Source organism: Zootoca vivipara, chromosome 8 (assembly GCF_965207765.1).
Source record: "Zootoca vivipara chromosome 8, rZooViv2.hap1.1, whole genome shotgun sequence".
Lineage (NCBI taxonomy): Eukaryota > Metazoa > Chordata > Lepidosauria > Squamata > Lacertidae > Zootoca > Zootoca vivipara.
This window is the reverse complement of record NC_142591.1, coordinates 55,399,901-55,421,607: the sequence shown is the minus strand read 5'-3', so window position 1 is coordinate 55,421,607 and position 21,707 is coordinate 55,399,901. Positions and strand designations below refer to the sequence as shown.

General features: G+C 42.3%; 1 protein-coding gene across 9 annotated transcripts in view; it reads right to left on the bottom strand.

Annotated features, from left to right (window-relative positions):
• SULF1 (sulfatase 1) overlaps positions 1 to 21,707 on the bottom strand; it is a 98,101-nt gene that overhangs the window by 23,319 nt on the left and 53,075 nt on the right. For 8 of the 9 annotated variants that reach the window (XM_060277756.2, XM_060277762.2, XM_088675591.1 and 5 more), the window contains 7 exons: positions 17,784 to 17,935; positions 14,855 to 15,024; positions 8,857 to 9,007; positions 7,164 to 7,339; positions 6,506 to 6,634; positions 6,185 to 6,241; positions 4,681 to 4,810 (listed from right to left, as the gene is read on the bottom strand). In XM_060277756.2, the coding sequence (XP_060133739.1) occupies positions 4,681 to 4,810; positions 6,185 to 6,241; positions 6,506 to 6,634; positions 7,164 to 7,339; positions 8,857 to 9,007; positions 14,855 to 15,024; positions 17,784 to 17,935 (965 nt within the window). Of the gene's footprint in view, positions 1 to 4,680; positions 4,811 to 6,180; positions 6,242 to 6,505; positions 6,635 to 7,163; positions 7,340 to 8,856; positions 9,008 to 14,854; positions 15,025 to 17,783; positions 17,936 to 21,707 lie in introns of those variants that run through there. The other variant, XM_088675593.1, reaches the window with a different exon arrangement.

Below are 21,707 nucleotides of genomic sequence, written 5' to 3'. Positions count from 1 at the left end.
ATCTTGATCAATGACAGCTTAGTACCGTGTTTCCCACATTTTAAGACATTTAAGACATTTTAAGACAGCGTTGCTGCTGCTGGGTCCCGGAGGCGGCCTGCTGGGTCGGCGCCCAACTGCGCCGGTGCTGGACACGGGAGAGAGCAGGAGACTGAGTACCTCCTCAATCCAGCGCCACGCTGCTGGGCGCTAACTCTGCAGATCGGCTCCTCGATCCAGCACTCTGCGCAGTGCTGAGCGGCGCCGACTCGGCAGGCCACCTCCTTGATCCGGCGCTCTGCAGGACACCTTTCTTTTGGGCAAGGAGTTTGCAAGCAGTTTAACGGCGCAGCCCTGTCCCTGTGCATTTGGAAGCGAGCCCTGGACCGCTCGGGGGGCCTTACTCCATCTCGCGTGAGGAGTAGGGGGCCCTAAGCACTGCCATTTCCGGCGGGCGGCGCGCAGGATCCGCGAGCGGGGGGGCACCTCCGCTCTGGCGTCTCTCCCCCGGGCCGTTTCCTTGGCAACGGGGATGGAAGCCGCATCTCCCCTGGGAGCGGGAGAAAGGGCGGCAAGGCGAGAGCTGCCCGCAAGCCCCAGCACCGCGAGCTCCTCAGTGGTTGCGAGTCTCTGGCAGCACGATGCCACAGTGGCTGCTCAGTCTCCTCTCTCCCATGCCCAGCGCCGGCGCTGCTGGGCGCCGACCCTGCAGGCATGGCTTATTTTCGAGGTATGTCTTATATTTTACAAAGGCTTTAAAATCCTGCCATGGCTTATATTATGACTTCGTCTTAAAAAATTACCTAACCCTAACCCTAACGCTACTAAGGAACCCAGTACAAAGGACATTCTGCATACAGATCACGGGGTGGGTGGGGTTGGAACAGAAGTGTAAATGGCCATTCATTAATTTACAGGGAGGGACAAACTTTCTTCAAGCTTGGGTATGAAACCTACTTTTTCTAAACATTCTTGAATGAGGTCTTATTGCTTTATATAGCTGGTTGTTGCTGTTTTGAGCAACAATATTCTTTCATTGTGTTTTTAATTATTGTTGCGAGCTGCCTTGATAACGGGGGTGGAGGTGGTTTAAAACAAGAACTGTGTGGTGGTTTAAAACAAGAACTGTAATAATAATAATAATAATAATAATAATAATAATAATAATAGGCAAATCAAATCTTAATTCGGCCTAGTGGAAATAAACAAAATGCAAAGATTTATCTGCTAAAGGAAGCATAAAGCTCAAGTTTAGCATCACCGATTTAGGTGCTCTTTTCAGAATTATAGCACATAATAGAAAGATGAAATGTAACAAACAATAAAGAAGCAAACCAGCTTCTAGCTTAATCACCAATTTACAATGAAGGGGTAAATAAAATATCTTGTGTGCAAAAATGGTCTGCAAATGCTACCACTGTAAAACATATCCTTGATTCAATGGCTACATTTAAAAATAATTTCCCTAACAATGGTTTGTTTTGTGTGTTCTTGCTTTGGGAAGCAATTTATTTTCACTGAATGTCCCCCAAATATCCCTAATGACCCCTGCAGAACACTGGACAAATGCCCAGATGGCATGGTTGAAAGAGTTTACCTTTAGCTAATTAAGTCACATTAAAGGTAACTGGAATGCATCAACTTACAAGGTAGTGTAAAATAACTGAGAACAAGGTAGAAGGCATAACATTTACATGCCAGTTTCCCCATTAAATTTTCTATTTCCTAGTCAATTGAGGGGGGGGGACACAGTTACAGGGAGGAAATTCTTCATAGAAACTGCTTGGGGCAAGTGTTATTCTGAACTCATTAATGGAGTATATATTCTTTCATATCTATAAGAGCTTTGGCTATCCTTGCCAGCATACTGTACTTATCAGTGCAAACATTATTGAAAATTTCAATGACATCTATAAGGAAAGTGTAGTTTCATGCTGAAAGACATTAATATTATTATCCATATACAGGCATACATAGTACTGCACATAACCACATACAAATATAATCTTAAATACACATTAAAATCTAATGGTGGAGGAAGGTGATGGTGGGGTAGATGCCAAACTGATTCTGCAGGATTGAAGCCACTCCTATTGAGAATAGGGCATGGTTGAGTCACATTGAAGATCAGTGTTTCAATAATTTTAAAAGCTGCCATAAAATGAGTCTGAAATACCCAGAACAAAGGGCCAGAAGAAGCAGAATAACTGCAGTCTGGCAAATGTGTTGCAATTTGAAAGCAAGCTCAGTTGGTTAGAGTGTGGTGCTGATAGTGCCAAGGTAGCATGTTTGATCCCCATATGGGACAGCTGCATATTTCTGAATTGCAGGGGCCTGGACTAAATGATCCACAGGGTCTGTTTCAACTCTAAAGTTCTATGATTCTAAGCAAGCAACAGACTCAAGTGTGCGCACACATAAAGTCTAATGTATACTGGACTAAAGATAACCCAAAGCCAACACCAATTTTGGATATGCACAACTCTTTGAACTGAATTTCAGCCTTGGTGAGGCAATTAAGGACAAATGGGTGACTGTCAAATTCCTCATTTTTCCAATCTTAATTCTCCACATTTTCACATCAGTTTGGAATTTTTTAAAAAGCTGAAAATGTGTTGGCATTTTTATGTGAATTTCTCCTACTATTCAGATTTCTGTATGCAATTTCTCCTAATAGACACAGTTTTGTAAAGCAATTTTAACTAACAGAATGCATCTTTATGTTATTTTTGTACACATCACTTGGATGGAGAACCACACTACAAAATTTGGAGAAGTGTGAATTTTGAAGAATGACTGTGTTTTGGTTCATATATTGTTTTGCGTAGTGCAAGTTAGATAATTTCACCTTTAAATGTGTTCTGAACTAAATTTCTTCCCAATCCCTAGGAGAAACCCAGTTGTTCCCCAAGGCTCAAAATGATGTGCAAGCACGAGAGGGTTTTTTTCACTCTTAAATTTGCCTCTCATTCTATGGACAACTTACCTGTGTCCTGTGAATGATAGTGGAAGAATCTGCTACCTTGTACCCAAACACTGTCCCTTACATTTACACACACACACACACACACACACACACACACTAGCTAGCTAGAGTCTGGGCTTTTGTTTGATGATCCTACTTAAACCAAAGTTTCTTGTGCACCATAAATGCTACAATAATGTCAGCAAAGTCATGTTTATACTCAGTGTCATAATATGAAACGCTTTTAGTGGATTCTTGGGACTGTCTGGCTAACCACTTGATACTTCAACCCAACTTTTACCTGCTGAAGTGTTTCAACTGTACTCTATTGCTACCCATAAAGATGACATTTACCAGTATATGAATGGATACTTATTTATTTTGGGAGCACAGAGATAACACCAAATGAGACGCTGCATTAAACGGCATCCTAAACTTCCTTTGAAGTATTAAATGCTCCTTGAGTAAAAGCAGCAATCTTTACAAAACTGTACAACTCATGGGTCTCTGAGCAACTTCTAGGACAAAGCAACAAAATAAGACATGAAATCTGTCATTAACATAAAAGCTGCTTTGAGAAACAGTAAATGCGTTAACAAAAGTGACATAAAAACTATTGCCAGCTTTTTCCAAAGCTAATGCCAAACATCTAGGGGGGAGGGGGAGCTGTTCTAAGGGTGGACTCAGGCAATCCTCCTCTTTAGACCACACAGTGATACTTTCCATAGCTTGGAATTCACATAAAACTGAAAAGGACTGGCATACATTTGATTTCTATAGCCTTCCTGTATTTAGCAATGACAGAGGAGAGAGAGAGGAGGCCTTGTCCAGTTGATTATAGAGAATGGAACCCATCTAATCTAACACCCTGTTTCCAGCATCAACTTACCAGGTATCTCCAAAACATTCACAAGCTGAGCCTAAAGGCAGCACCAGTGTTACATCTGGCAGGGCCCTTGACACCACCCCAAATTTCCCTTCCTTTCTCCCCATGGCAGCAGTTGGTCTTTTAACTATCAGCACCTCAGCAGCGGCAATGGCAGCAGAAAGGTGTAGCAGCAGCAAAAGCAGCAATCTAGACAGCCAATGCTACTGTTGGCAACTACCACTGAAAAGAAATCCTCCCACAATCCCTCCGAGGAGCTGATGTAGAGTTGTTCTGGGTGGATGCCAGCCAAGCCAAAAGCCAGCAAGTGTCTGGCACTGAGAGAAGCCTCAGGCCCAGGAAGCTTTAGGTAGCAGTCTGTTTGTTGACAGGCCCTCCTGAGGGCTTAGGCCATTGGCAACTGCCCACTGGTGCCAACTTCTGGTGCCAGATCTACATGAAGACACCAGTCCTCTCCCACTTGTTTTAACTGTTTGGCAGAGGAACGGACTACCTCAGAAAATGGTGGGCTCTCCTTCACTGGAGGTTTTTAAACAGAGGTTGGATGGCCATCTGTCAGGGATTCTAGCTGTGATTTCTAGATGACTCTATGAAGTCCCTACCAACTCTACAATATTTGCAATATGATTTGCTTCCCAGGAGCTAGTGTCTAAGAGGCCAGAACCTGGAAGTTTCATTTGGTTTGTATGGAAAAGAAGAACCATATGTGCACTACCTTGAGCTCTTTGGGAGAAAGGTAGGATATAAAAGTAATTTCAAAAAATTAATAAATTGAGTGCTCACCTAATCTCTCAAGAAGGCACACACAGTAGAGACATAATGAAAAACGGAAGGGTAGTCTCTTGCTTACCTGACCAGGCTGCTCACAAGCTGTTTGGTATCTTGCTTGCTGACACAACTCCTTTACTCTCTCATATTTGGGCAAGTGATTCGATTGCTGGGCATTTTTGCTCGCTTCTTCCTTCTTGCGCAGAAATTTACTTTTTTATAAAAAGAAAAGAAAAGAAGCAGCACTCTCAGGCATTTATAAGTAGCACACATGGATAAATTGCTTACAGGTATCCTGACGATCAAGCAATATAGAAAATGTCGTGAAATAAGGCAAGCTTTCCCTGCAGCAGTAGCAAATAGCAAGAAGACAAGAAAAAGCCAACATGGTAGCTTTCCAGATATTGTTGTACTGCAACTCCCACCAGCTCCACCCAGCATGGGAAATGTTCAGGGATGACGAGAATGGTAGTCCGATAACCATTGAGAACTATGTGAGCTATGTGCCTTGAGATGAACGATGTTCTTCGGGCCCAGGGTATCTTTGGGGATTTCTCTGTTTCAGCCAAAGTTATTCCCCCTCATAAGACCTTCTACTCTTAAGAAGACATGTGGAAGCCCCGGGCAAGCCCTTTCCAGATATAACACACCCCAAAAGAATGTAAGTAGGGAGGGCAGCAATGAAGATGTCACCCCTGAAATGATGCATGTTCATTAGAACACCTGAGCAGAGTCCCTACACAGACTGCCATGCACACCAGCCCTTTTCCTGTGAAAGATTCTGCGTCACGGGAGATGGGAGATACTTGCACAGTTGAAACTCCCTTCTTCAGACTCCTCCCCAACACCACACTCACTGTGGGAATGGGAGAGCAAAGGGGATACAAAGAGTTCAGGAAGCAGAACCACACTCTGGCCATGACACAACTAAGGGGAGGATGCCTGACCAGAGTTATGAAGGCACCTTCATGCATTCTAATAAATGTACATAGGTCAAGGGCTGCAGCCTATTGCTCCCATGTACGTATTAATGTCCAAAAAGGAACAATTTATGTGCGCGCACACACACACACACACTGCAGATGCTCTTCTCCCTACTCCCAAGAAGAGCAGGCTGCTTATGGCAACTCATCAGTGAGAGGGAGGTTCCCTGGATGAGCTCAGACGCACAACTGTCTTATTACTGCTTCATATTATTTTGGGGTTGACCTCAGGCATCAAAAATGCCAAGTCTCAACCTCCGACACATGAAACCATGAGTCAGAGGCTGTTGCTACAGGACTATGGATCTTGCAAAGACCTCTTGGCATTGGACAAACAGCTAAGAGCAGCAATTAACAGACAAGCTGAAGGAAAGAAAAACAATGGGATCTGGAAAATCGCTGGATGAAGCTGCTTTGAGGTAAGGAATGAGCTTCATAGATTGCAGTGTCAATGGCAGCAAACAAATGGGCCAAGCTACTAGAAAGAAGGAAGCTAGATCTGTGCGTTTGCACGTAACATTCATTGCTTTGCTGCCCATTAAAAAAAAGTGCAGTTGCCCACCAGGAAGATTTTCCCAGAACTCTCTCAGCCCCAATAATTACCCTCTTTCCACTAGGAATGTATCACGCCAAACTTTGGTTTTCTTGTTTGTTCGAAACCTGAAATCAAAATAATAATATTTACTGTTGGCCTCTATGACTATGTTTGTCTAGGCAATTAAAGGTGAACTATTTATTTTCCCTCCAAACCAACTAGCTGCCCACATGTTCCCACAGCTTTAGAGATGTGTTCTTTAAAATAGTTTTAAGCTGGGAAAGCAAGGGCCGACTCCACTAGTTTTACCACAGTTTGTTTTCTATCTGCTTATTGATTTACTCAGGCATTCACTACCAGACAGCCTTCAAGAAAGAGCTTTAACTCACCTGTTTCCTGCTTTTTCAAGGTCCAGCAGTTTTAGAATAGATTTGCCATCCATATCGGGAGGCGTGTCAAGTCCTGCAATATCCAAAACTGTTGGAGCAAGGTCAATATTCAGTACTAACTGAGATATTCTGCAAAATTACAAAAAAGGTCAGAGTTATATTAGGCACGTTGGAAGCAAACTTTCACATCCTTGTAGAATTTGAACGGCAATTACTTCCAGTGTAGTACTTTGATGTAAAACTGTTTATAATAGGAGTGAAATCTAAAAGTTCCCCTTCCAGAACTGTGCAGTTAGCAGGAACATGCTAATATCAAGACATTTTCTTCATATGAGTCTAAGTTAAACAGAAGTGATATGAAGCAGACATTCTTCTCGTGCTAGTAAGACTCATCACAAAATCTATATTTATGTAGCCTGCTATGCCACAATGAGTACAATATATCTTCACATGACCCTAATAACTCTTTAGCAGCAAGCCACAAAAGAAGAACTGCACAGGGCTATAAAGGGGAGGGGGTACGTTTGATCTTCATAGCCAATGCTTTGCAATAATCTTGATGAAATAAAAACCAGCCACTTAAGAATGACAATCAAATGTGCTTACAAATATTTTACATTAGGTACAACAGCTGTGCTGCAGACATAGGAGAACGTACACTGATCCCGGCTCTACACTTGGACCACGAATAAAGAAAGGGACGCGGATGTCAAAGTCATAGGGCATTGACTTCCCTTTGACCAGTCCAAACTGCCCAATATGGTAACCATGGTCAGCAGTGTAAATAATGTAGGTATTCTCCAGTTCTCCAGTCTCCACTAGCATGTGATATAACTGAAACAGAATAAATAGAAAAGTAAATATGGGGAAAAAATGCTAAGTCAAATCTATTACACACACAGCAGGCATATACAAGCAAATATATGCAAACGATCCTATATGGTTGCGTGTTGGTGTTGAACCAAAAACATCAAGTCAGCAAGTTTTCATATTGTAGTTTATGAGGGTTTTTGAGAGAGCTTGTGGGTTTCACACAATATATGTCCACTGCAAATATCCTGTACAGTGAGTGATCACTGTTGGTTGTAACAGTATCTGTCTCAATAGCAGAGGATGGATAAAGGCAGCTGTGATTCATTTGCTATTGAAAAGTCTTCCTCTCATGTGGTTCTGGAGCCATATGGATATGTATTAGACCATTATTCCTGATATGTCTTAGACCATTATTCCTTCTAAGAACACCCAGTATCCCCTACTCTAGATGAGAGGTAGCTCATCAAGGCCTCAAGTGAAGATATTTCCCAGACCTTCCATTAGGGATTTCCTATCCATGAAGATGCCAGGGAACCTTCTACCTGCCTACCATGTGCTATACTAAAGAGAGAGAGCAACATTATAGTGAGTGTTTCAAAGAAATGGTGCCTGCAGAATGAATCGCTCCAGAAGATTCAAGCCAGTGGGTTGGATTTGTGGACCCTTCTGCCAATAGATATACCAGTAGCTCCTCTGGATCCAAATGAATGAGCTCAGCCACTTGGTATATATCTTTATATTCTCTCCATTTGCTAAACCCAATTCAGTCTTTTCCTATCAAAAATGGAACTACTTTTTGCCACATTTAACAATAGAAAAGGATTTCTTATGGCAGTCGTGCATGATTATAGATGTGAAATTCAAATATTTGTCCAAGGAACTCTAAGGCAAGTAATATCTGTATCCAAAGCCGCCTTCTCACCATTCCGGAGGAGTAAATCTCCTTTTGAGAAAAGGTCATAGACAAGTTAAGAAAATAACCTACAGAACACAAATTAAAACGCAGTCTAACTCTGCCAAACTGCTGAATGATTTCCTGGATACAGTTGCTTCTTCAGAATTGCTTGTTAGTGTTATAAATAATACCACATCATTCTATGCCATTTCCCCTCGTACAAAGAGCTGCAGAATTCTGGGCAGACATCTCCTTTATGATAGGAAAGACCTATCTCTTCCTAACCCCCTTTGTTCCTCCCCCTTTCAACAGAGAAGTATGAACTGGTGAAAGGAAGAGGGGGAAGTGCCTCTTTGGGGTTAACACCAATGTGGGAAATACTGTATTCTGGGACAGAGATTCATTATCCTGCAAACTACTTCTTCTTCTTCTTCTTCTTCTTCTTCTTCTTCTTCTTCTTCTTCTTCTTCTTCTTCTTCTTCTTCTTCTTCTTCTTCTTCTTTTCTTTCTCCTTTGACGATCACTCGTAGCCAAGTAAGATTGCCTTCCATGAACACAATATTACTAAGGGGCTCATGACAGCAGCAGGATTAAAGCGAGTGGAAGGCTAAAAAAATTGCTTTCAGGATTTTCATTTGCTCACCCTTTCCATGGAGTCATCAACTGACAGCAAAGTTTGAAGTCGTTTGCGCTGCAAGGTATTTGTGAATTCCATGTGGATAGGAAGCATGGGACCTGTATATTGCATGATCCAATGTTTATCCATATTTGGTGCATAGTTGTAACTGGGAGTTCTAAAAAAATAGAGAGAGAGAGAGATGATAGTTTAGAAGCTTCCAAAAGTTCATTTCTCTTGTTAATACCTGCACCCTTTGCCCATAAGATGCCTGAATTGATATGATTTGCATGCTTAGCATAACAGGATCTCTGGAAAAAAATGTGATAAAATAATGAAATACATTTTCATAAATCAAGAGGTAAGATTAAGCAATAGCAACTAAAAAAATCCAGCTGTATACACTGCAGATCTGGGATCTGACCCAAAATCTCCCAGTTACAACTCCAGTATTCTATGCATTCACTCTGAGGTGTTTTCTGAAGCCCTTTATCACAATAAGTGGATGTCTCAGAAAGAATACCCAGAACACAGAAATTTTCATTTTCTTTTAACATGATTAGAAGATGGTGTCATATCCTATAACATACGTAATTGTGCTCCTCACATCTGTGCGACTATTGTTCCTGATTTTTTCCCCTTCTGTAGAGAAAAATGTACAGTCCAGTGCTGTACAGCACTGAATGTGTTTACATTCCAACATGACACAGTCCTTTTGAACAGAAAGGTTTTTGTTGTACACCACCATTTCCTTTACATAGATAGATTTCGTCAATTCTCTGTAGTATCTTTACCTGCTTTGCTGCTACAACATATTTATTTATTCATTTCTACATTAAATCTGAGGCAGGAGAGGCCCCAGGTTGAAATGATCTTGAATCTTGGAAAGACAGAGGCCTTAGGGGTGGATGGTTCTTGCGGTGGGAGACAGATCAACTGCCTATTCTGGATGTGATTGTACTCTCTGTGAAGGAGCTGCTACCCAGGGCCCAGGCTCTATCTGTGATCTAAGAAGAAGTGTTTGCACATGCAGGAAGAAAGCCAGATTCTTGACTACGACATTACTCTTATAATTGCTTTCCCAACCTTTAATAAACTCATCTGCTCCCTTCATTAAGCCTTCTATGTTTATAATCCAGAGAAATACTTTAGAGACATTGAAAGTTCTGCATAAAAAGAACGGAAGTTCTGCATGAGCTCAGCAGGACGCAGTTTGCCATGCAGCATGGGGAGGTTGAGGGAGACACTGTAGTTCAGACACCCACAAAGCTTAATGGGGCATCTGGAACTAGTAATGGATTTCAACACACCCCTCTAGAGACAAAATTGACCCAATCAGGATTTCATTGACCTGGGACTCATGCAGAGGATCGTACCCAGCATCAAGCTAAAAATCATTAGCACCACCAGAAAGGTCTGAAGCTGGTTTGCAAGTTATCTGTTCAGTGCAATCCTGTGCATTTCTACTTAGAAGCGAGTTCCACTGAGATCAGTCGGTAGTATAGGATTGAAGTCTAAACGAAGTGATTCTAAACTGGGATGCATTTCCCATAAGCAACCTACGAGGGCTAAAATGTACACTTGACTGTCCAAACATCACATTCCACTTTCTATTAGCAGCTTTGGGAAATGATTCATTCTAGATTAAGAAGCACTCCTAGCCTAGTGTCATGAGTGAAAACACCCTAAGAATAGTCTCATAGGATCAGAAACACAGCCAATGGTATGATTTCACAGCATTTCCAGAAACACCAAGGGAACAAAACTGAAAGTGATTAGTCCAAGAGGTTTCCATTACAGCAAGCACACATTTAAATATTCCACGAGAGGCAAAAGACACAATAAGTTCCTCTCCGTGATTAAGCCCTGTCAAATAAGGTTAAACTAGATGCTTCAGACCAAATAGCTTAACCAATACAGCACACCGGAATCGGCAGTGATTCTCCAGAGACACATATTCAGAGGCCTCTCTCAACACAAATACATGTTCAGTTTAAGAGGGAAACAGAATAATTAGCAAGTACCTGCTATATCGTGGATCTAAGGGTGATCCCCAAGGGGAGAAAGAGCAATAACAGTCACATTCCTTATTAGACTCACTCACTTGATTTAGGCACTTATGACACCATTACACACCCACACCCACACATCCCATTTCAAACAATTTCAGGGTTTATTTCCCTAGCCAATGGCAATTCTCAAAATAGACTGTAGGCCTTGATCTTGCCTTCTGCAGACAATTTAAGAATGGGATTCTATGCTGAAATCCACTTGTTCTGGCAGAGCCCCACTGACTTAATCAGAGCTGTGCCAACAAAAACTTCACTTAGGATTACAGCCAGAACATACATTACATTGAATAACAATTCTTTGGTGGTTTTTCCTATTGCTTTGCCTCATACTTGTTCTTACAGTTTGATGTATGTTGCATGCTTTCACTTGGTTGCCTTTGAAAAATCACCTGCACCTAACATAAGTAGATGTATTTGCACGTAATGCACACTGATAAAATCTTTGTGAAGCTTTTAATTTAGTCTAAATATACATAAAACTAAATATTTCTCATACTTAACATTCCTAACACGGCAACATGGAGAATGGACACAATTTTTTTGAATCTCCCTGTTGTTGTTGTTTAGTCATTTAGTCGTGTCCGGCTCTTCATGACCCCATGGACCATAGCACGCCAGGCACTCCTGTCTTCCACTGCCTCCCAGTTTGGTCAGACTCATGTTCATAGCTTCGAGAACACTGTGCAACCATCTCGTCCTCTGTCGTCCCCTTCTCCTAGTGCCCTCAATCATTCCCAACATCAGGGTCTTTTCCAGGGAGTCTTCTCTTCTCATGAGGTGGCCAAAGTATTGGAGCCTCAGCTTCACGATCTGTCCTTCCAGTGAGCACTCGGGGCTGATTTCCTTCAGAATGGATAGGTTTGATCCTCTTGCAGTCCATGGGACTCTCAAGAGTCTCCTCCAGCACCATAATTCAAAAGCATCAATTCTTCGGCGATCAGCCTTCTTTATGGTCCAGCTCTCACTTCCATACATCACTACTGGGGAAACCATAGCTTTAACTATAAGGACCTTTGTCGGCAAGGTGATGTCTCTGCTTTTTAAGATGCTGTCTAGGTTTGTCATTGTTTTTCTCCCAAGAAGCAAGATTCTTTTAATTTTGTGACTGCTGTCACCATCTGCACTGATCATGGAACCCAAGAAAGTAATATCTCTCACTGCCTCCATTTCTTCCCCTTTTTGCCAGGAGGTGATGGGACCAGTGGCCATGATCTTAGTTTTTTTGGTGTTGAGTTTCAGAACTATATTTTGCGCTGTCCTCTTTCACCCTCATTATAAGGTTCTTTAACTCCTCCTCACTTTCTGCCATCAAGGTTGTGTCATCAGCATATCTGAGGTTGTTGATATTTCTTCCGGATATTGAATCTCCCTACCCACCGTCAAAAAAGGAGACCTGTGTCACTTGAGGAGTTAAATTTTTCATTCAACCCGCACACCTAAATATGAGAAAGAGCAAGTCAAGCACCTTTCCTTCAGTGAGATCTTTAAAGGAGAAAATGACAGTCACTTCTTGAAAAAGAGAAACAAAAAGTGTTGTTGTTCTTGTTTACACTGCTGTGTCGATACCTGGTAGGTAGGTGTTTGTTTCCAAGAGAAATAATTTATGTTTGCTATGACTTGCAATACTGGCATGCCCTTAGGCAGGCATCCCCAAACTGCAGCCCTCCAGATGTTTTGGCCAACAACTCCCATGATCCCTAGCTAACAGGACCAGTGGTCGGGGAAGATGGGAATTGTAGTCCAAAACATCTGGAGGGCCGAAGTTTGGGGATACCTGCCCTTAGGCAACACCATAGCCCTGCTCTATGCTGGGAGCCTCCTAGCCCCTCACCGTTTTGACATTCCCATAATGTCCCAGCATCACAGAAGTTAAGCGCAAGTTTCTTTGCTTGAAGAAAAAGAGAGTCAAATTTGTCTCGACATTCAGGACAAAACAAGTTTCCAGAGTTGCCAGACACAAACCTCCTTAAAACACAAGGCTCAGTGGAAACCAAGTATATGTAACTCTGCTAAGCCTATGATCAGAAGTGTCCCTCTGGCAGCTCTTTCCACTCCCGTCTGTGTTATCCTGCTTTCTCCTGCTCAAATTCCTCTCTTCCTTTTGCAGCACTCAGGGTAGCTACAGTTATGTGTGTGCCATGTTTAATGTTCACAGTGTCTTGCTTCAGGTCACTGTAGGAAACTTCCTTCTAACCACAGGTTAAACTCTGGTTTGCATTCACCTCCAGGATAAATCTACACATGCAGTAAGATGAGGACGCAGAATTCTGAAGCAATAAAGTGGACTGTACCACTTCAAAGTACATGAGTGCGCAATTCTGAAAGCTTTTTTTTTTAAAGAAGTTTCCTACAAAGTGGGAAAACCCCTATAACATCAAAGAAAAAATATCAACCCGCTCTCCTGATGTGCCAGTTTCCATTGGCAGGGAGATTTTAAAATGTAATTAGCATTTTAAAAAGTGTTTCACAGCTACAACCTAAAATTATACAATTCATTCTTCCACCTCAGGTGGTACCACTATTGAATGCTAACGGCAAATCGGATGGTGCCCAGCAGCAAATGCTTGCTCATTCTTGCTAAAATCAGTCATCACATATTAAAATGTACAGTAGGATTAAATGTCAAAGGGTAACTTCTGTTGAACATCATACAGGAAGCTTAAAAGCCTTGGACATCACCCCCCTTACACACATGCAGAAAGTCCTATGTTCTTCATTCCCTGGCATCTCCAGTTAAAAGGCTCGGGTAGTAGTTGGTGGGAGATGTTTGCCTGAGACCCTGGATAGCAGCTTCTGCTAGTCAGATTAGACAGCCCTGGCCTAGATGGACAAATAAACAGCCCTGGTATAAAGGCAGCATCCTATGTCCCTAAGAAAGAACATACAATAATAATCAGATGCACAGGGAAGGGGGAGCCTTCTTGCTCTGCACCTGTGAGCTATCACTATGCCAAGGTCACAGAAACTTCTATCAGGCTGGGAAATGAACCTGGACACTAGTTTCCAGCCAGATGATGACATATTGGCCACTATCCTCTGAGCTGTAAAGCAATGCACAAACATGCAGACTTCCGGGAGCTGCAGCATGTGAAATGGGCGTCTGTACAATTGCATGGTGCTTTGCGGGCAGACTCACACTATCCATTTGAAGCATATTCAATGCACGCTGATAAAGCACATGACTTCCTCCACAGAATCCTGGGAACCATAGCCCCAGCACCCTTAACAAACTACAGTTCCCAGGAAACCATGAGTTTTAAGTATGCTTTAAATATATCCTGTGGATCTGCACGTGCATTTACCATAGAGACAAAAGGCACCCACCATTCATTTAAACATCTATAATCCTAAACAGTGGTACCTTGGTTCTTGAACTTGGTTTGAAAACCAAGGCGCGGCTACCGATTGGCTGCAGGAGCTTCCTGCACTTAATTGGAAGCTGCGTAAGCTACGTTGGACGTTTGGCTTCTGGAAAACGTTCACAAACCAGAACACTTACTTCCGGGTTTGTGGCGTTCAGAAGTCGATTTGTTCGACAACTAAGCTGTTTGGGAACCAAGGTACCACTGTACACATATTCTTAGAACTAATTATAATAGAGTGCAATGGTGCTTAGTCCAGGTAAGTGGGTGTAAGTTAGCAGCCCATCTATCTGACAGACCAGGGCAGAAAAATAGGAAGAGAACCTGCAAAATAGCGGAAACATTTGGTGCATATCACCTTACACAGAAGCCTCCAAGGTTCTCCTATAGTCACCAAAGAGGCAGATACCTCCAACAGACACAACCTCTGTAAAGAAAACCATGAGCTGTCATCCTGAGATCTAGCAGCATGATACACAATTAAGAAAAAGCCCCCATTTTTTAGTCTAAACAGCAATGTCATGTTTTATGCAGGGACATTTAAGCAGCAGTCAAATCATCAGCATAGTCATGGTGCAATGTTTAACTTACATGTGCTGGGAAGCGTTTGGATAGAGCTCGGAGAACTGTGGCGCAGAGTCTTCAGGGCCATGGGGGGCCGCGTGACTGATCACCATCATTATAGGTCTATGGGGATACATCCTCTTAGACGTTTTGAAATAATTAATGCTGTCATTAGTGATTAAATCTGTGAAATAGTCCTGAAACAAACATTCAACACAAAAACAAGAATTGCCAAGTGCATCGCTTATACCAGACCATTTCACAGTGCTTCATTCTGCTAGGGTGAGCTATGAAACAAATGCGATTTCTCTCAGGCTCCAGTTTCAAAAGCTGGGCTAAAGACGCAGACACAATTCCCAAAGACCAGAATTACAATTCCGTTCCAAAGTCAAGCCTGTGCCCAGATGAACAGCTGTGTTCTGGGAAGGATTAACAAACAGGATAGCAAGGGAGAACGGAGGCAAAAGGTGTCAAGGCAAAGCAAGAACAGAGGAAAGGGTGGCTTAAGACAGTAAATTCAGAGATGAGGAAGGAACTGAACACAGGTCTTTCTGACCCAATTACAATACAATGATTTGGTACTGCAATAATGCACAAATGGAATACACTTTGTCTATTTTATGTACAATTTTTTTAAGGTTATTACTTGCCCTTTTCAAAATGGCCTAGTTCAGATGTAGCCATAGTTTAGTGTGACAAGACCAAGTCACAGTGACTCATACACTCCCCCTTCCTTTGGTGCAGCAGAAAGGAGTTTCCCATTTACCATAGTTTAGTTTGTCCAAACTGACATACAGTGATTGTTAGACACAGTTGTTTAAACAAATGCTAGCCATACTCAGAGTAGACTCACTGAAGTAAAAGAATGTGACTAACTTAAGATTCACTTCATTCCAATGGACTTACTCTGAGTTGGACTAGCATTGGACACAACCCATAGCTAACAGTAAACAAGTTTGCTGATCTGCATAACAAGCTGTGTTTAATGGGAAAGAGAAAATGCCTCTTTCCAGCCAGAAACCCAGTCATAGGGGCAGTGTATTATTATTATTATTATTATTATTATTATTATTATTATTATTATTACAACTGCACCAAAACCACGCTATGGCAACATAATGAGATTACGAAAGAAGTGAGATCTGAACCAGGAATATCCACCTAGATCAGGCTTCCTCAAACTTGGCCCTCCAGATGTTTTGAGGCTACAATTCCCATCACCCCTGGTCCTGCTAGCTAGGGATCATGGGAGTTGTAGGCCAAAAACATCTGGAGGGCCGAGTTTGAGGAAGCCTGACCTACATCATAGCTCAGACTCACAGTCATGCTATCTGTGTTCTTGTTACAATAAGAATCATCCCGCTCATTTCTTAAGAGCTGTTGAGGTTCTCCTCCAATTGCCTTCTGTGGCAGAAGAGCATTATTCGGCCACAGGAGATGGCTTTTTCAGTGATGACACCTTGACTTTAGAATGCCCTCTTAGAGAGGCTCGCCTGGCACCCACATTACAATCATTTTGGTGCAAGGTTAAAACATTTTAATTCGTACTGCCATTTAACATTGTCTAAGCCATCTCCTGCCAACCTAGCAGTTTGAAAGCACGTCAAAATGCAAGTAGATAAATAGGAACCGCTATAGCGGGAAGGTAAACGGTGTTTCCATGTGCTGCTCTGGTTTGCCAGAAGTGGCTTTGTCATGCTGGCCACATGACCTGGAAGCTATACGCCGGCTCCCTCGGCCAATAATGCAAGATGAGCGCGCAACCCCAGAGTCGGTCACGACTGGACCTAATGGTCAGGGGCCCCTTTACCCTTTCCTAAGCCATCTCATACATAATGGTTTTAATTGCTTATGTGTTTACTTACTTACTTACTTACTTACACACACACACACACACACACACACACACAGTGTTTGCGTGCTGCCCTCGCATCAGAATCAGACGAATAGCAACTTATAAAATATTTAAAATAACTTTTTAAAATGTGCACGAACACATCTAAGTGAGTCTTTTTTAAAAAATTGCATAGTTTAGAGCAGCAGTGCAGCTGCTGTTGTCAACCCCCCCCCACCTCCCCAACCAACGACAACACCCCTAGCTTAATGGAGAGCCAAGGTAGTAATGTGAAAATCTGCAAGAAAGAGGAGGGAACAAAAAATGTAAAGATGAAAACTCAATAATTAAGCCACTTGCCAACTCTAAGCATTCCATTTTTGGCCCAACGAATGGGTGTGAGCTCCAGAGAAGAGTTCCAAGACAATGTGTGCAGCTTCAAACACTTCCAGGCATGACTAATCAATCAAACAATGTGGATACAAATTCCTGAACAGCTGCAAAAGCAAACACTGAAAGGAGGCCGAGTGCATTTTGCACAATACTGTTGGGGCAACCCGAACAGCTGTGATCAGTTTCACCCTATCGCGAAGAACCTACAAATTAACTGACCCCACGGAACTCCCCAAATAACTCCTCAAACTCCTATAAGTTCAAAATATGGTTGAGGAGTGACTATACAGTATTTAAAGGGGAAATTCACTGAAGGTATTCTACCCTGATTTCCAGCTAACTTCTTCTCGCACCTGAAGCTCAACCAGCTTTTTGAGTTCGAGGGAGTTTTAAAAATACAACAATAGCCTTAAAGTATTTAATAAACACGTGTACTTCTTTTCTATAGGAAAAAAACCTCTGAAGAGTATCAGAGAACACGAATCCTAATTAAATCACATTTAAGTTGAGGGGGGTGGCATCCATTACAAATTCACTGCAGCACTGAGTGGGCTTTTCCGTTCTGTGAACGCAGTTACATTCCAAAGGAGTTCTAACCCTACAGATCAGAACACAAGATTTAAGGCCATCGAGGGATGTTGAGCATAACATTAATTCTTCTAGCGTGAAGGAAAAAAAGGGAGTTTAACAGATAGCACATAATACTATGGAAACATGTCTGTGCAATACCTTTGCATAATCAAAGCCGTGCTTCTCTTTGAGGCCATTGCGACAAATAGTATAGTTGTAGAAACGAGAGTTCTTGATTAATCCAACCCACTCTCGCCAGCCAGGAGGGATGTAGCTGCCATTGTATTCATTGAGGTATTTCCCGAAAAAAGCTGTGAAAAGAGAAAGGGGAAATGTAGGTTTTGTTGCACTCCTGGGCGTAGAGATCCTTGGTCTGGTCACACCCAAAATTCATGGATGAACAGACATTTGTATTTATTTATTTATTTATTTTCCAAAGCAGTTTACAAACAGAAGTACAGTAGAAATACCATGAAGTGGAGAAGATTGTAAGAATATGTTGATTAATTTACAGCAAACAATTGCTTTTTCTTCAAAGCCCACAGTTTAGACACAGCTAGAAACCATATGTTTGAAGTATTATATCTTTAACTATACCTTTGTTAATTTAAGTAAGCAATAGGAAAGCTCAGGCCCAGGGACCAAGTGTGACCCTTCAGGCCTCTCTATTTTATATTTATTACATTTTTATACCACCTTTATCTCAAGGTGGTAAACATGGTTCTCTTCCCATTTCATCCTCACAACAACCCTGTGAGGTAGGTTAGGCTAAGGCAGGCATGTCCAAAGTCCATTTCGGGGGCCTAATCTGGCCTGCCGGTTGATTTAATCTGGCCCCCGTGGCAGTACAGTGGTACCTCGGTTTAAGTACACAATTGGTTCCGGAAGTCTGTACTTAACCTGAAGCGAACTTTCCCATTGAAAGTAATGGAAAGTGGGTTAATCCATTCCAGACGGTCCGTGGAGTACTCAACCTGAAGTGTACTTAACCCGAAGTATGAGTGTAATTGGTTCTGGAAGGTCATACTTAACCTGAAGCGTACTTAACCTGAAGTGAACTTTCCCATTGAAAGTAAATTAATCCGTTCCAGATGGGTCCGCGGAGTACTTAAACTGAAAGTACTCAAACTGAAGCGTACTTAAACCGAGGTATGACTGTAAATGTGCTGGGGTAAAATCCTAAAAAATGTTGAACAACTTTGGTCGGCCCTCACACACGTTCACTTCATCAAATCTGGCCCTCTTTGAAAAAAGTTTGGGCACCCCTGGGCTAAGAGATGGAGCCTGGCCCAAGGTCACCCAGTGAGCTTGATGGTGGAATGGGGATTTGAACCCACAACTCCCTGGTCCTAGTCCAACACTCTAACCATTATGCCACACTGGGTATCCACCTGGCACCCAAAACAATCCCCTGTCCGTAGGCCTCAATCCTTAGTAGCATAGCTGCTGAAAAATGTGGGATCAGCAGCGGCGCGGCACCGGAAGTTGCTTCTACGCATGTCCGGACATGCGTAGAAGCAACTTCCGGTGCCGCTCTGCCCGATTTCCGGTGCCCAGGCATGGGCAGAGCGGCACCCGAAATGGAGCCTCCCTGGCAGGTAGGAAATCCGGGGGATTTCTGGGATTTTTTTTTCTATTTGGGATAACAGCAGGAAATGGATTAAAATCCGGGGGTTTCCCGCGAAAAACGGGAGACTTGGCAGCTATGCTTTGCAGCCCTACTTTGCACCTTCCTTGTGTGCCTGGCTGGATTATATCATTGAATTCTGACAATGCTTCTCGATTGCCTGGATGGAGGATAGAAATGATTACATGAGTGCTTGTAGAAACTAGCCCACTGTACAAAGGTAAAAATAATGTTCATTGCTCCGCCCACTTTTGCCTCTGGCCCTGCCCACCTCCGCTTGTGGCCTTCAGTAGATTGCCCAGAAGGAAATATGGCCTTCCGGCTGAAAAAGTTTATCCACTCTCGGTATAAGTGCCTATTAACATAATTCATTGTCACACAGGTCAGTGAGCAGGTGGCCTCAAAACTTAATATTTAGGTGACACGGTCCAGACCTATTACGGGCACTTTTATAGAGCTAACTGGAACTTTCCAAGTTTACTGCTACAGGTTTCCCAGCTCAGAAGTGTTTAAGAGCAGAAAGAGAGCTCAGCTACTACAAGAGTATTGAGACAGGAATTCCTCATAGCGCTGCTCTTCTAAATGACTTTCCATGCGCAGACACAGTGATTCTCAGATTTCACCCACTTCCTGATTTACCTAAGTGGCTGTAGCTTTAATTACCATATGGAGGGGAATGAAATAAAACCACCTCGTCTTTTCAAGCTGCCATTAATCTGGTGTTAATTCAATGAACCATATTATTCCAGAGCTAAGCAAACATGGGGGCATTCTCCTTCCAAATAGCACATACCAGATTAGCCTGGGGAAATCCAGGTTCAAAGCTATAAGATCATAAGAAGAGGCTGCTAGATCAGGCCAATGGCCCATCTAGTCCAGCATCCTGTTCTCACAGTGGCCAGCCAGATGCCTGTGGGAAAACAGTGAGCCGAACATGAACACAAGAGTATTCACCCTTCCCATGGTTTCCATCAGAAGCATGGCTGTCTCCAACTGTGGAAATAGTGCATAGCCTTCATGGCTAGCAGCCATTGATGGTCGTCTCCTCCATCCCTACAAAAATCTCCCTTAAAGCTGAAGATAAAGGAGTGGACCGCGTTCACTGCCCTGATGGGACAAAAATAAGTAATACATGCTCCCTTCAGGAAGAGGCTGGATTTGTTGTTGACTGAAATCAGGACTTCTTGTCAAGACGAGTGGAGAAAAACTGACCCTAGCATCAAAACAAAATCATCATCATGATGTGATGGGGTTACCAATAAAAATAATTTTTTGAACTAAAACAAAATGCCAAGTACTTAATTGTCAGGACAAAACACCTTTGTTCTTTAAATTCCCGATTATTTCTCTGGCCCTTTTGTACTGCACAAACCACTTTGATTTCTTTCTTTAGTCTCATCATATCCAGTCCAGTAAGAATCCCTTATTCCTACTATACTGCAAGAGTGGCCAGCACTGTGGAGGCCATGCAGCCGCCCTCCCAGCACAGGCATTGGTGCCACATATTGAAACATGGCTGGAGTGGGAGAAAGTGGCAGCCAGGTTGGGGCAGTGTGGAACTGATCCATCCATAAGAAGGTGATCTGTATATATTTTCATAAATAAATGCTGTATACCAAATCAATGATGGTGTAAAGACAGCCACCCTTTCACTTAAATGAAAAAGAAAGTCATTTTCCCACTAGACACCTTAAAAACAGGTAATAATGCGCAGGACACTGTACAAGTGCCTTGTGAGCAATAGGCCTATCCAGCATCCTGCATTGGGCTTTGAAATTTTCCACATTTGTAGCATTCTCTGTTGTTTTCTTCTTCTTTTACACTTGGCTCATTGAAACAAACAAAACCCTATCTGCATGCTCCAACCGGTTGCAACTGTGAAGCTTTTTTCCTTGCTCATGTCTGAAATCTATTCATGATAGCCACAGGCAACATACATATTTAGAAACAGAAGCAATGAGAATTAGGAAGCCATTTCTGTTTGTATAATTAATAAAATACGAAGTACAGCTGAGTGAATAAAATGTCTCATTAAAAAGTAATACCATTTCAGGGAACATCTTTTCATTATTGTATCTAATGGTGCCCACAGGGATAATAGCAAAGATAAATGTAGATTTTTGCATTTTAATGAGACAGATTTTATCTGCAATACTGGCAGTTTTGCTAACTGTTCCCAGGACACAGTGCCATTGTTTAAGCACATGTAACATACTTTGCCAGCTCAGAATAATGGCACTCTCTTTGACTATGCCTAATTGAGCTTGTGTAAACAGCAATCCTTCGCAAGGTGAACAATTATTATACTTGATACCCAGACAATTAAGAAGCATTTGGTGACAAATGAGGAATTGGTCAAGGAAGAATTACACTGTGCTTCCTTAAACTTGTTTTCCTAAGCAGCTGATTGAGAAGTCTCAAAGGAAAGCAGAAAATAAAATGGCATAGCTCAGTAA